Raw genomic sequence first — 14,470 nt, 5'->3', positions numbered from 1 at the left:
TATTTGCTTTAAGACAAATGCTAGACCAAGATACTCTTTTCTGCTCCTCAAATACATAAAACATTAGCCTTATATAAAGTGTTTCTTGAGTTAGGTGAGTTTGAGGAGCCAATGGAGTTACAAGGTTTAGTTTCAAGCTTTTTTATAATACTTTTCATAGGTTAAATATTTGCAAAACCCACAGACAGATGTAAAGGGTGACCAATAGTAATGATTTATGAAAGAAAAAAAACTTATGGAAAATGAAATATGAAGAATTTATGGAGATACAAGGTTTCCGCCCAACAGCAACGGTATATATATATATATATATATGTGTGTGTGTGTGTGTGTTTATAAGGTATATATTTTTATAAATGTATACAATATTTCATAAATGCACACACACTCTATTGAAAACGAGCCGAATCTCCTGTGCCGAGGATTGTTTGTGTGGAGGCGTTTTCTATGTATAAAATTACAAATAGGTCACTTATGAAATTCCATGATGGTTCGCATGTTGTCTTAGTAGGTTCCTGCCGGAGCAGCTCACTACGTTTTGGAACAGAGCTAATGTCAAGAAAGGCAATAAATCAGCATTATTTGGGATCCGCCAAGATTTCCTTCTATTTAATAATGCAGCTGCTTTAATTAAAACAATTAGGTTGTATCTTACAGAGAGGTGGAGTTCATTTGTGAGTGGGGAAGTTCCCTTACAGATTTTCTTTCTTCGACTTGTGTTGCAGCAAACAACAGAGGAGCTCATTAGTGAAGTGTGTCTTTATTCTGTCTCTCTCTCACACACACATTTTCTCTTTTATTCTGTCTCTCTGCAGCCCCGAGAGGACGCAGAGGCTGGAAGAAGTTTTATGCCGTGCTGAAGGGGATGATTCTCTACCTGCAGAAAGTAATTTAAATCTACCTCCCACACACACACACACACACACACACTGCAACATATTTTGCAGTATGTGTACTATACTATGCTAATTACAGTTTTTCTTTTTTGACATATCAGACATCAGTAGAGTTAAGACATTTTCACACAAAATTTGATTTAAAACGGCAGCAATAATTACATTTCCAAGATTAAAACTGGATGTTAATCAGTGAGTTATGTAACCTAGTGAGGCCATGTGACAACAGTGAAGTTTGAAATGTCACATACTGCACGCTCTATCACATACAATATACATTATGGCATACAGTATGCTAAAAGTGGCACGCTAGTGTTCTATTCTGAACATAATGAGCTGTCTGCTGTCTACATAGGCAGCTTTCTTCTAAGGCAACATGCTAACCGAAATCGAAACCTCGACCGATTTGAAATCTACACAAATAGGGCTCCTCACAAGAAGTGCACATTAAGAAACTCGACTTACAATTGATTTCAGTGGAGTTTGACATTAGGATGCTGTTAAGATAACACTGTGATACTCTATTAAGCATACACAATAGACAGTACACACAAATATTAGGTTTTATTAGTACTTTTTCGTGTTGATTATTCAGTGTGAATGTAATAAATGTATTTTTGCCATTTACATTTTGCTCACTTTGTCCATCGCCTCGGATGTTTTTTTTTTTTGTTTTTTTGTCAGACGCTGCAATACATAATGGAATTGCTTTCGTTGTGATGGATACACGCTATATTCAATTTGGCCAAAATAAGTTTTCTTTCAATGCAGCGTAATTATCTATTCCAGTTATGCTGCTCTATTTTGGAACTGCCTTTGTGCATTATATGCATTAAAATGCACCTTTTGGAACACAGCCATTGTCTCTCTCTCTCATGTATTTTCATTAATTTTCATGCATGTCTCCTCCTATGGCCAGGATGAGTATAAGCCTGATAAAGACCTGTCAGAGGTAGACTTGAAGAACGCAGTACGGATTCACCACGCTCTTGCTACTAGGGCCTGTGACTACAGCAAGAAACAGAACGTCCTCAAACTCAAGACCTCTGACTGGAGGGTCTTCCTCCTGCAGGCCCCGTAAGCGTCCCGCTTCTTTAACTGCTCTGAGAGGCTTTTCTTGTTGTTGTTCCTTTTACTGCAGTTGGTTAGTTAAGGGGAGACACGGCAGGCAAAAAAATAGTTTTTTTTTTCACTGGTCAATTTTGAGATTTTGGGCTAATTGCCTTCAATAACATGCCTTCTTTCAGACTTGTGGTGAAAAAAAGTCCAAAATACACATTTAGGTCTTTATTTTACTACACTTCGTCTATTTGCGTCTGTAGATTTCTCCTAAATTCAACAAAAGTTGGCGTTCTAAATCAACATGCTGCTCCGTTCTCTCTCTCCTGTACAATGTTGTCAGATCCAAATATGGTAATTTCCTTTTTTATCAGCAACCAATCCTGAAAGTTCAATGGGGCATTTAACTCTAAAAGCGAAATCTCATTGCCTAATGTAGTTTTCTCAAAATAGATTTTTTCTCATACTGTGAGCCAGAAATCTCCACTTCAGCAGCACTTACATGCACCAGACTTTCCAGTTTAAAGATATTTCTATATCACTTTCTATATTCTTAAGGTTTTTTTTATAGAGGGGTTTGTTCATATATTATTCAGATTCTGATTTATACAACATTTTATACCAAAAAATGGGCCGAAAATGGATTTTTTATGGCTGTTGACAGTTTTTTCTTATTAATGGAGTGATAAAAAGAGATATCCAAAATTCCCTCTGTAAAAACCTTTGACTCTAATATGTCAACAAATTGAAACAAGAATTTTGAATGTTTTTATTCAAACATTTCTCCAATGTTCAGATTTCTCTTCTGGAAATAAATGCAAATTAGCGCATATTTAATGAGATGCTACCTAATTTGCATATTTAAACATAAATATTCTAAAAACTTGTAATACAAAAGATATTTGTCTTAATGTCCGTAATCAACTGGGGAAGTTTCATGCTGATATCTATTAGTTAATTTATTTTTCCTATTCACCTGGGGTGTCTCGCCTTAACAGCCCACTGTCACATTGTACTATGGGTATTTGTCAGATTGCCTTTATTCTTTGTTTCATTTGACTTGTTTGACTTTCCCTTTAAATGCATGTGTGTAGAAGTGAAGAGGAGATGATGTCATGGATTTTCAGGATTAATCTGGTGGCGGCTCTTTTCTCGGCTCCTGCTTTTCCCGCCGCCATCGGCTCCATGAAGAAATTCTGCAGACCACTGCTGCCTTCATCCACCACTAGACTTAACCAGGTGCACAAATACAGCTGGAAACAGCTCAGACTCATGAGCTTTAGTGTGTTGTTGAATCATTTTGTAATTTGATTATTGATAATTAATTGAACTATTTATTTAACATTAGGGTGAACATATTGCTTGAATACTGAATCCCTTGATGCAATGGAATCAAATTGACTTTCCATTTCCAGTTTGATGGAATTTACTGGAAACATTTTTTTTTACTTGATACCAGAAGACATTTTTATGCAAAATTGAATTAAAAATGCAATATATATTATAATAATATATGTATATTAATAAATATACTATAGTTATTATTATTATTTTTAATTTGTAATATAACTTGATTTAAAAAATATTTAATATATATAATTTAATTTAATATGTATAATGCAAAATATTTAATATATATAATAGTTTCAGTATTATAATAATGTTTATATTAATAAATATACCATAGTTATTAATTTTAATATATTACATTTACAAATATTTATTTTCTCACTGAATTCTAATGATGCAATGAAGTCTTGTGATTTATATTTATTAATATACACATATTATTATTATATATTAATAGAATATGTTTATATTCATAAATAAAAATATACTACAGTTATTAATTGTATTTTTTATTTGATAATACAATATATATTTATAAAAAACTTTTTATAAATATATATCAATAATGTAATGAAGTCCTGTAAGACTTAAATTGTATACCAATGTAATACTAATAAAAGGAATATCATTGCATAGGCCTATTGTTTTATGTAATATTTAAAAAAAAAATAGGCAGTGTACTGTATATACATGATGGTAGTTATGATTTATGCAGGAGGAGCAGCTGAAGTCACATGAGAACAAACTGAAGCAGATCTCTCTGGAGTTGGAGGAACACAAGAGAAGCCCGCCGGATCTGACGCCCAAGAGCAAAGAATCAGAAGAGTATCGAATCAAAGAGCACTATTTAACCTATGAGGTCAGACCAATACAAGTCATCTGTCTCAGAGCTCATGCAAATGCTTCTGTTTGTCCCATTAGCTATTACAATAATGCGTTTGCTATTGCACAGGGCTAATGGGGAAGAACATTTTCAGTCGAATTTGTTTGAATATACACATATTTTAACCTTTGTTTTTAGTTATCAATTTGTTTATAGGTCACAAAATAGCATCTGTAAAACATCTATATCAGTGGTTCCCAACTGGTGGGGCATGACCAAATATTAGTTCAATTAATATTTGGCATTTAAAGTGCATTTCAATTATTGGCATTTAGAAACTAAACAAACTGTAAAAATCATAAATTATCATGAATAAATATACAGTTGTGGCCAAAAGTAATGTCCGGAGGAGATATTTGTTTTTAATGACCCTACAAATTCGATTAAACCATCAAAATATGAGGAAAATATGTTATATATTTTTTAAATATGTGGTAAGAACAAAACACTAAACTTGGTTAAGATATTTGTCTGAAAAAAGTAAAGCTACAGCTACAGGTTTTATTTTACTTTGCAAAAAAAAAAAAAAAATGCATAGAAAAACAAAAAGCTTACTGGAAAAAGCATACATTGATTACTACATAATCTCTTATTAATATTTTTATTGTTTCTGTCTTTATTAAGTGTTCATAATTTCTTTGTATGACAGCCTGGCCGCACAATTTGGCATGTTTCATTGTGTTATCAATCAAGATCTTTAATATACAGGTTGGGCCATTTATATGGATACACCGTAATAACATGGGAATGATTGGTGATATTAAAGACCTGTTTGTAGCACATTAGTATATGTGAGGGGGCAAACTCCTCAAGATGGGTGGTGACCATGACATATACTAATGTGCCACAAACAGGACTTTAATATCACCAACCATTCCCATGTTATTACGGTGTATCCATATAAATGGCCCACCCTGTATTTTAATAATATGACTCACAAGTTCAGTATTTGCGCTAAATCTGCACAGAATCAGATTGGCCATGATTTGGCTCACATAAACTTCCCCAGCAAAGCGAGTAAACATAATAAAATAGTAAAAATATTTATTTAACATTAGGGTGAACATATTGCTTGAATACTGTATCCCTTGATGCATGGAATCAAATTGACTTTCCATTTCCAGTTTGATGGAATAACATGCCAAATTGGCTAGTGATTTGACAATGTTACCCGCCACATTTGAATTTTACCCTGCATATACAGTGTATATATATATATGCACATTAACATTTTTGCTTATACCACGGAACTACTCAGTGCATATTTGTTTTGCTAGACAAAACCAATAATTTGAATTGAAAGCTATTTTAATCTTAATTTTTTTCTGCGTTTACAGAAATGTCGCTACGAGACGTATGTCAGCCTCCTGCAGGCCAAGTTCAACGTGGGAAGTGACGACTTGGATAAGATTGAAGCCAGTCTGTTCAGCGGGGAGGGTAAAGAAGGTTACCTGCGCAAAACTCAGTCCAGCCCGTCAATCAGCCAAGGTCAGGGGGTCAACGGACGGGCCGCTCATAAACACGCCCCAGAGCACAATAGCTGAAGAGCCTTTTCTGACCCCTGAACTCATGCGACACACTCACGTCTGACCCCGACTGCAGTGGGTTCAGATACGTGAGACGGACTCGTTTCGTGAACGGAGAGAAATACAAACGTAGCATTATAATATCCTTATCATTTCAATGTACAGTAAATTTATTATGACCATTATATGTATTATTAGTATTATTACTACAACAATAAACATAGTTAATAATGCTATGAACATTATTATTTGCCAAATACAAAAAATGAGGAGACCAAGACTGTATAAGTGGGAAGAAACGACAACACTGCATATAATGTCAAGAGAAAGTGAACTGCGGCATCACAAATGCGTTTTGGAAGATGAACCGTGACATGCAGCCATGTTGTGATGTCATTTAGAACTTTATTTAGATTTCCTTTAGATTAAAGGGCAGTTCACTCACCCCCATTGTTCCAAACCTGTATGATTTACTTTCTTTAGTGGTAAGATGCTTTGAAGAATGTTGGGGTCCAGGCAACATCAGACCCCATTTATTTTCAACATATCTGAGACATTTTCCAAAATATCGTCTTTTGTGTTACGCAGAAGAAAGAATGTCATACACATTTGGAATGACATGAGGGTGAGAGTTTCATTTTTGGGTGAACTGTCCTTTTAAGAACCATGTTATAAAGACAAAAAAGACATCCCAAAGCAGCAATGTGATGGTTTGAGAATTTAAATGTAAAGTGTGTAATTTTTTCCAATGTTAAAGTCAGAAATATTGACTAAAGGAAATATTTCCCCAAAATAAGTTTGACAAGCCTGAAAATAGTTTAACCAATAGCATCAGTTTGGGGCGGGACTGTGAGTTTGACTGGAAGTGTTCTGAACATCTGTTTGAAAAGTGGCGCAGAAATGACACACTTCACCTTTAAATAATTCATGACATCACTTAACAATGTTTTACACTCTTTATGACATCACAATGTGTATATCCCAAGGCTGTGTGCGGTAATGGTCTGGTTTAGATGTAGCATTTGATGTACTCGTGAGACGTTCACAGTATCGGCCTCATGAAGTAGCCAGTTTAAGGGCTTTGCCGCACGCCGAGGTGCATGTAAAGATTCATGTGGGCTGTCTGTAGTGTTATACAACTACCCCCTTGTAATTATTTATTATGTTATATTTATGAATTGTACATTTATTTTCTCCTTTCGGAGCCAATATAGCGGACTACGGGAAAACGGATTAGTTTAACCCGCACCATTGTTTTTTTTAACTCTTTTAACTGAGGAGCTGATGGTTGATAATGGATCCATGGATATAATGGATGTTGAAAAATGCAGTGTCTTAACACGGAACAGGGTATGGGACAATGTAATTGTATGCGCACAAGCGAGGAAAGTTGAGTCTGAGTATGCAAAACAGTGAAGAAGAGGAAAAACTTTTCGGACTGAAAGCGACACCCTCATTTTCTCTATTCAACGGACCACAAAGCCTCTATGTGTCTCTATGTGCCTGCAGAAAATTCAACCTGGACTGATTATTGAGCAGCAGGACTGCAAACAACACACCATGAACCTCCCGGCCTCTTCCTCTGAATCACTGTAGTCAACCCAAACGTCTCAACCCTGGAAAAGTGTCACTTTTGAAGAAGATAGTTGTTCATGAGCCATCAAATAGGACTCTGAAACTCAACGGTACAGACTTTGATCAAGTGCAAGTAGATTTTTATAGTCCAGTTGTAAAGCATGAGGACATTGAAAGTGAGAGAATGAGCTTTTGGCTCTTTTATGCTTTATGGATGTTGGAATGACGTAAGAGCTGCAATTTTATACATTCTTAGTAATGGCTTTCGTAAAAGGACCTCTATAGCCTACTTTTCGCTTCGGCTGTTGTGCTAACATGATTTTCCCGTTTAGGGTAGAACTCGACGCTGTTGTAATAAAAGATTGTGATGATTATTTCACCATCTCCGCCTGCGTGGAAGGAATCTGTGTGTTTCATGTCATTTAAAGACTTATTTCTGCCACACAGGTTAGTAGGATCTCATTTGCTAAGTGTTTCATTAATCATTTCTTATAAAACAGCTCTGGTATATCTTTCATCTCATATCTAATGTCTTTATTCTAATCCAAAGTCATAATTTTCTTGGCAAATTCTATTACATATTACTATCAACCAAGTCTACGGCAAAAAACTCTTCAAGTCAACATGAAAAGTTAACTCATTTTATTTCCACTTGGTGATGTTGGTCGAAAAGGAAAATAGTTTTAGAGGAACTACTGCACTAAAGAATCACCTAAAATAAGACAAGGAGTAAGTGTTATGAGAGTAAATATGGTTCATTTTGATTTCATGTTGACTTTTCAGGTTAAAATGCCAGTGAAACTAGAGTGCTGAAGGAATCGGTCCTAAAACTTACAAACAAGTTCATGTTTTTGCACCTCCAGTTCCATCATCAAGTCAATGGGGTTTTTGAATGGTATTTTGGTTAAAGGGATAGTTCGTTTAAAAATGAAAATTTTGTCATTAATTATTCACCCTCATGTTGTTCCAAACATGTAAGACTTTTGTTCATCTTCAGAACACAAATGAAGGTATTTTTGATGAAATCTGAGAGTTTTCTGTCCCTCCATTGACAGCTGCACAACTGACACTTAAATGCTTCAAAAAGTTCATAGAGATCGTAAAACTAATCCATATGAATTGAGCGGTTTAGTCCAAATTTTCTGAAAAGACACGGCCGCTTTATATGATGAACAGGTTGAATTTAGGCTTTTATTCACATATAAACATTCATCAGCCAACATAAACAGAAGCTCAATCGAACCTCTTGCTGAAGCTCAAACGTGCTGCGTAACAGAGAATAAACCTCATTGGTTCTCGCACGTCAAGCGAACATGCTTGAGCTTCTGCTTACCACAACTAATGTGTGAGTTGATCAGTGTTTTTATGTGAATAAAAACAAAAATTCAATCTGTTCATCATATAAAAATTTGGACTAAACTGCTCAATTCATATGGATTAGTTTTACAATCTCTTTATTAACTTTTCAAGCATCAGGTAGTTGTGCAGCTGTCAATGGAGGGACAGAAAACTCTCAGATTTCATCAAAAAGATCTTCATTTGTGTTCTGAAGATGAACGAAAGTCCTACAGGTTTGGAACGAAATGAAGGTGAGTAATTAATGATATAACTTTCATTTTTGGGTGAACTATCCATTTAAATTCCTCAAATAAGCTCTGTGGTTTACACAATCTACATATTTTTTCTACCACATAAAATACATCAGTAATACCCCATTCATGATTCACAATAAAGTGGTTGCTAACAAATGGCATAGTAGGACTACAAAGGTTGTCGTGGACATTAAATGTCATCACACCGAACAGGAAATATATTCGCTAATCGCTTTTATAGACTCGTTACGAACTATAACTCAAACTTTCCTATTTGTAGATTTTAATTAAAGATTGAGAGTTGTCAGAAACTTCAGAAACAAAAACTTTAGCTATTCAGGCTACAAAACTCATAAAATTTCTGGGTGTAGACTGGCATTTTTATTCTTTCTAACTTTTCTTTCTTTCTGACTAATCTATCAATCTTTCTTTCTTTCTAACTAATATTTCTTTCTTTTCTACCTAATCTTTATTTCTTTCTAACTAATCTTTCTTTTTTTTCTACCTTATCTTTCTTTCTACCTAATCTTTCTTTCTTTCTAACTAATCTTTCTTTTCTTTCTTACCTATCTTTCTTTCTAACTTTTTTTTCTTTCTTTTTTCAAACTAATCTCTTTTTTCTTTCTTTTTTTAGTCTTTGTTTGTTTTTCTTTCTATCTAATCTTTGCTTCTTTTTCTCTTTCTTTCTTACTAATCTTTCTTTCTTTATACCTAATCTTTCTTTCATTTTTCTTTCTTTCTAACTAATCTTTCTTTATACCCAATCTTTCTTTCTTTTTTCTTTCTTTCTAACTAACCTTTCTTTCTTTCTAACCAATCTATCTATCTATCTGTCTGATGGACTGTATTGCCTTCAAACTTTCTGGCTATGCTTTTTCAAGCCAACTTAAAGTTTGCCAACAAACTTTTTTTTTTATCTAGTTCTAATATGGGATTGTATTGGAATGGTAAAGAATGTTGGTACGTGACAGGAGGGCCTCCACTCAAGGATAAAATATGATGAACAAGTCTAAGAACGTTTCACATATGGTTGAAATACTATCATTGGCCTAGAAAGATAACATTCTGGGAGTCAGGACTATAAAGGAGGAAGTATGCCCTTCCTTCACTGTCACACTCTCCAGCCACTCTGTGTGACTTCTTATCCTTCCTCGATCTCTTCTTTCATGTCTTTCTGGATCCATTGTTCCAAAACTCAATAACCTGTTTTGGGCCCTTTTATCTATCTATTGAAGGATCTGATTGATGTGTGTTCAATTTTGACTCTTAGTGTTTCTTAGTTTCCACTAATTGTGTGCTAACTGAGCTGGAGCTGTGCTGACTTGAGTGAACAGTTTTGAATTCTAGTGCTTTCTAAATGACAACATGGTCTAGGCAATGAGAAATGAAGGGATTTGTGTGTAGAGTTTTGCAATGACGGTTCAACAAATCTGACTCGTGTCGTGTCAACAGGGACTAGTTTTTATAGTTTAGGGAAATGGGTGTGCTTTTTGATAAATGGCATTATGGTTTTGAAATTTTAGTTCAAAAGCCTGGTTATAGTGTTTAAGCAATCGAGAAAAACTAATATGAAACGTTTATGTATAAATGTTACTGCCGGTTTTTGGAAAACTGATAGTACAATCTGCAAGAATATTAAAATGTTATTTCCTATATTACAATTGAATAATTAAAAAAAAGTTAACAGGTTGTCTTTGTTTCTTTTTATAGTTATTTACTAGTTTTTACTACTGAGACCTGATGAAATACAATAATCTGTACAGTTTTACAATAAATAGTAAAAGTGGACAACAAATTACAGTAAATTTCACAGTGTAAAGTAATACATTTTTAGTGTATTAAAATATATTACTGGAGAAAAGACCATAACATTATTGTGTTTTACAGTAAAAAAAATACTATACTGTAAATAAATCAAGTTAAATGGTACTGTGAATATGAATACAGTATTTTTACAGTAAGTATAATTTATAACAGCTGCAAGTAAGTTACTTTTTTTTTTACAGTGTAGGCTTTGCTGGTGGCAATGGACCGTGGCTGAGAGTACTTGAGAGTACTGAGAGTACGCTGTAGTTGTCCTCCTCCTTAGGTGGGCAGGAGCTACACAGTACAACTCCTCCCAGGATCAGCAGTGCAGCTGCACCCCATCCAATATAGAGAGAAGTTCCCATCTTCCAGCTGTAGGCAAATGGAACCAAGGGGTTGTAGAAATCCCTAGTGATGGTGATAGCTGACCAACAGACGGAGACCAGAACCAGCACTCCAGCGACGATGAACATTACACCACTAGCAATAGTCACTTTCACCTTTGTGCTTTCACCCTTGACAAAGCTGGTATATTTTCCACCAGCAGTTCCCAGGATGATCCCAAAGACGCACACAATGATGGCAATGACCACAAGTGCCCGAGCTGCCTGCAAGTCCTGAGGTAAGGCCAAGAGGGGGCCGTAGTTTTTGCAATGCAATTGTTCTGTGCTTTGACCCACACACCTCATCCACAAGCCTTGCCAGGTGATCACAAAAATGATTCCAAAGACTACTGAAACCTTCCACATAGGAAGGGCAAAAATCACAATAGTTCCGATGAAACCAATAATTCCTAGGGACATGCCCAGGATCTTTCGACACATAGACACCATGTTTTCTCGTTTGCTCGGCTTCGTTGGCTTGAAAGTGTTCGCTCCTCTCTTTATCAGAGAAATTACTTCTGTTCCCTTCAGAGTTTTAAGATTTTCTCAGACTAAGGGAGGAGTCCAAGTTGGATTGGCCTGAAACCATGTTAAAGTAAAGTTTTGAGCCTGACCAGATTCCTCAGAAGGGTGTGTTGATACTGTGGATAGTTTCGATGAGATAAGGATCTGCAAGGAACTGAAAAATGGCCTTGTCACAAATATAAATGAGCCAAGTCATCAACCGAAAGGATTGGGTAGGTATTAACCATAAGTCTTGTTGGGACTCAAAACAAAAAAATATGAAGATAAAAATAGAGCTAAGTGGTTTGATGGCCGGATGAATTAAAGGCTTTTTGACATAATATTTTGGTTAGCTTTCTTTTCTTACTACTGTTAAAAACTAAACCAATGCTACACTGTCCATATGCATTTATTTTCTGTTTCGAGGCAGAATCCCTGGTACTTTCCAAGTAGAATTCACAATACGATTAAATCAATGCTTTTCCAAAAATGAAGAGAGAAATATTCTGACGTTTTGATGATTAGCGTTCAGAATTTGCCATCAGATTTAAACTAATTTTTTAGAGAAAACATTGTGAAAGTACATTGGAAGTGTGCAGTTGCCCAAGGGTTTTTAAACTTGTATGAACTAGTGAGACATGCCTTAATTAATACCATCACAGTCTGAAGACATGATGCTAGTACATTATGACAAAAATACGTAAAACAGGTGACAAATTACAGAACAATACAAAAGGTATTATTGTAAGCATTTTGTATATTCCCATCCATAAAAGGTGTAATACATACATTTAAGCATTTGGCCAACACTTTTATCCAAAGGGACTTGCTAAGATGACTGCATTTAAAGTATACATTTTAGCAGTTCAAACATTCCCAGATGATCAAAGCCATGATGTTTCTAGCGCTTTGCTCTACTGTTTCTGCTTCTGGAATACCAACATATAAAAGAACATCATTTTACAGAATTATCTCTTTTCAGAAGATATTAATTGCTAGGGAGATAGAAAATATCTCAAATTCTACAGATGAATTGTTGACATACAGTAATTAGATCTGCAGTTACTAGAGTGCATTTTAAGGGAAGTCATATGGGTTCTGCATCTCAGACAAATTCTCTTGTTGAACTGGACCTCACAGTGGAGAACTTGGGGTTGTAGATGTGTTCTTGCTTTGGCGGGCAGCTCCAACAAAGTATTCCTCCTAAGAGCAACCCAGCAGATCCCCAGTCGATATACAGAGCTGCACCCAACTCTCTCCGCTGGCCCTCCACCATCAACGGATTATAGAAGTTCTGTATGATCGTATTTGCTGACCATAAAACTGGGATCAGACAAAGAAGTCCAGAGACCATGAAGAAAATCCTTGCAATGATGCACGCCTTTGCTTTAGACCCTGGTCCTCAATACAGTTGGTGCACTTCCCACCAGCCATAGAAATGATGAGTCCAAAGAGTCCGGTCAAAATGGAGATGATGATCATGGCCCGGCCAGCTTGAAGGTCAGAACTGAGTGCCAGCATGGAGTCATAGATTTTACACTGCATTTGTCCAGTGCTCTGCACCACACAGTTCATCCACATGCCCTCCCAGATGGTCTGTGCTGTAACAATGTTGGCTCCAGTAAATGCAGACACCCTCCACTGGGGCAAAGCACACACGATAATGACCCCCAGCCAACCCAGCATGGCTGTGACCATGCCCATAATCTGAAGTCCTTGGGAGACCATGTTTTAAGTCACAGGCCTCTGCCTTTACAGTGATAAAGTAGCCAAAAGTGTGCAAACCACACATGTTTGCTCTTTATAGGAAAAGCGTGAAAAGGCTTTGGTTGTCCTGAGTTGATGATTTCTGGAGAGCCCCTATGATTTCTCATTTGGCTGCTTACACTATAAACACGAAACAAGAGGAACTGACAAAGCACAGCAACACTTTGAGGACCTTGCACTGACATAAAAAGCTACTGTGAAAAGATATGGCCTTTAGATGGGTGATTATGGTTAGAAATATTTAATGTTTTCTTTACCATTTTTATGATATAGGTAGATGATACAACAAACAAAATCGCAAGAAATTATACAAAAATGCACGCTAACCATAAATTCCCTCACCCTAACCCTAAACCTAACCATGACTGTAAGCCTTTTTAAAATGATTTATGTACATGATAATAACTGTACTCTAAAAATGCAGGGTTGTTTCAACCCATGTTCGGGTCAAATATGGACAAACCCAACCGTTGGTTTTAAAATGTTATCAAAAAATGTAAATGGTTGGGTTTGACCCAAACATGGGTTGAAACAACCCAGCAATTTTTAGAGTGTGGATATCCCACCAAGGATGCCATAACTATTTGGATATGGTGAAACAATATTTTTTTTTTTTATCTGTTCCAGGTTACAGGAGACTGGGGTTAGCTGCAACAACCTTTACTACATTTACTTCTCAGTGTAGGTTTTTTTTGTAGGTCAGTTTTCTGTGTAGACATTCAATAGCTTAACGGCTACAAAACGCTATTTAACATTTCCATTTTTCCTTTTTGTTAATTTCCAGACAAAATTATATAATTCTTAAAACTTCTGGAACTTCATTACAGTAAAAACACTTCTATAAGCTGAAACTTATACAGTATATATTTTGATATTTAATCAGACATTATACAATTAATTATTTTTCATGCAGTTTTTTTTTTTTTTTTTAATTGCTTGGACACTAAAAGTCTCCTAAGCTACAAGCACTTAGGTTGCAATTGTAAAACAAACTTTTGCAAAACTCCAAACACAGTTCTCTATAGACACTTCATTCAAAAACGAACAGCTCTTTTGTTTCATTTGGGAAACATTGCCATTTAAATTGTACAATCATTTCCCAATTACCTACACCCAATTATCATGTGTG

The 14,470-nt window shown here is 35.6% G+C and overlaps 1 protein-coding gene and 1 pseudogene across 2 annotated transcripts in view; one reads left to right on the top strand and one right to left on the bottom strand.

Moving 5' to 3' along the window:
* The window catches only part of psd2 (pleckstrin and Sec7 domain containing 2), a gene marked incomplete at its 5' end in the record, with an annotated part of 42,999 nt that extends 35,200 nt beyond the window's left edge, over nt 1-7,799 (top strand). The window contains 5 exons of the mRNA XM_081383490.1: nt 816-886; nt 1,816-1,973; nt 3,050-3,194; nt 4,021-4,164; nt 5,526-7,799. Coding sequence (XP_081239616.1) covers nt 816-886; nt 1,816-1,973; nt 3,050-3,194; nt 4,021-4,164; nt 5,526-5,732 — 725 coding nt within the window. The 3' untranslated portion in view covers nt 5,733-7,799. The remainder of the gene's footprint in view (nt 1-815; nt 887-1,815; nt 1,974-3,049; nt 3,195-4,020; nt 4,165-5,525) is intronic.
* Nucleotides 7,800-7,989: 190 nt separating this feature from the next.
* On the bottom strand, nt 7,990-13,302 carry LOC308701290 (claudin-4-like; annotated as a pseudogene). Its single transcript has 3 exons — nt 13,083-13,302; nt 10,886-11,309; nt 7,990-8,001 (listed from the first exon to the last, which is right to left on the bottom strand). The product of its transcript is annotated as a claudin-4-like (transcript).
* Between the last annotated feature and the right edge of the window lie 1,168 nt (nt 13,303-14,470).

This window comes from Scardinius erythrophthalmus, assembly GCF_964197995.2.
Source record: "Scardinius erythrophthalmus genome assembly, chromosome: 13".
Lineage (NCBI taxonomy): Eukaryota > Metazoa > Chordata > Actinopteri > Cypriniformes > Leuciscidae > Scardinius > Scardinius erythrophthalmus.
Note: the sequence above shows the minus strand (reverse complement) of the source record. Positions and strands in the feature narration are given on the sequence as shown.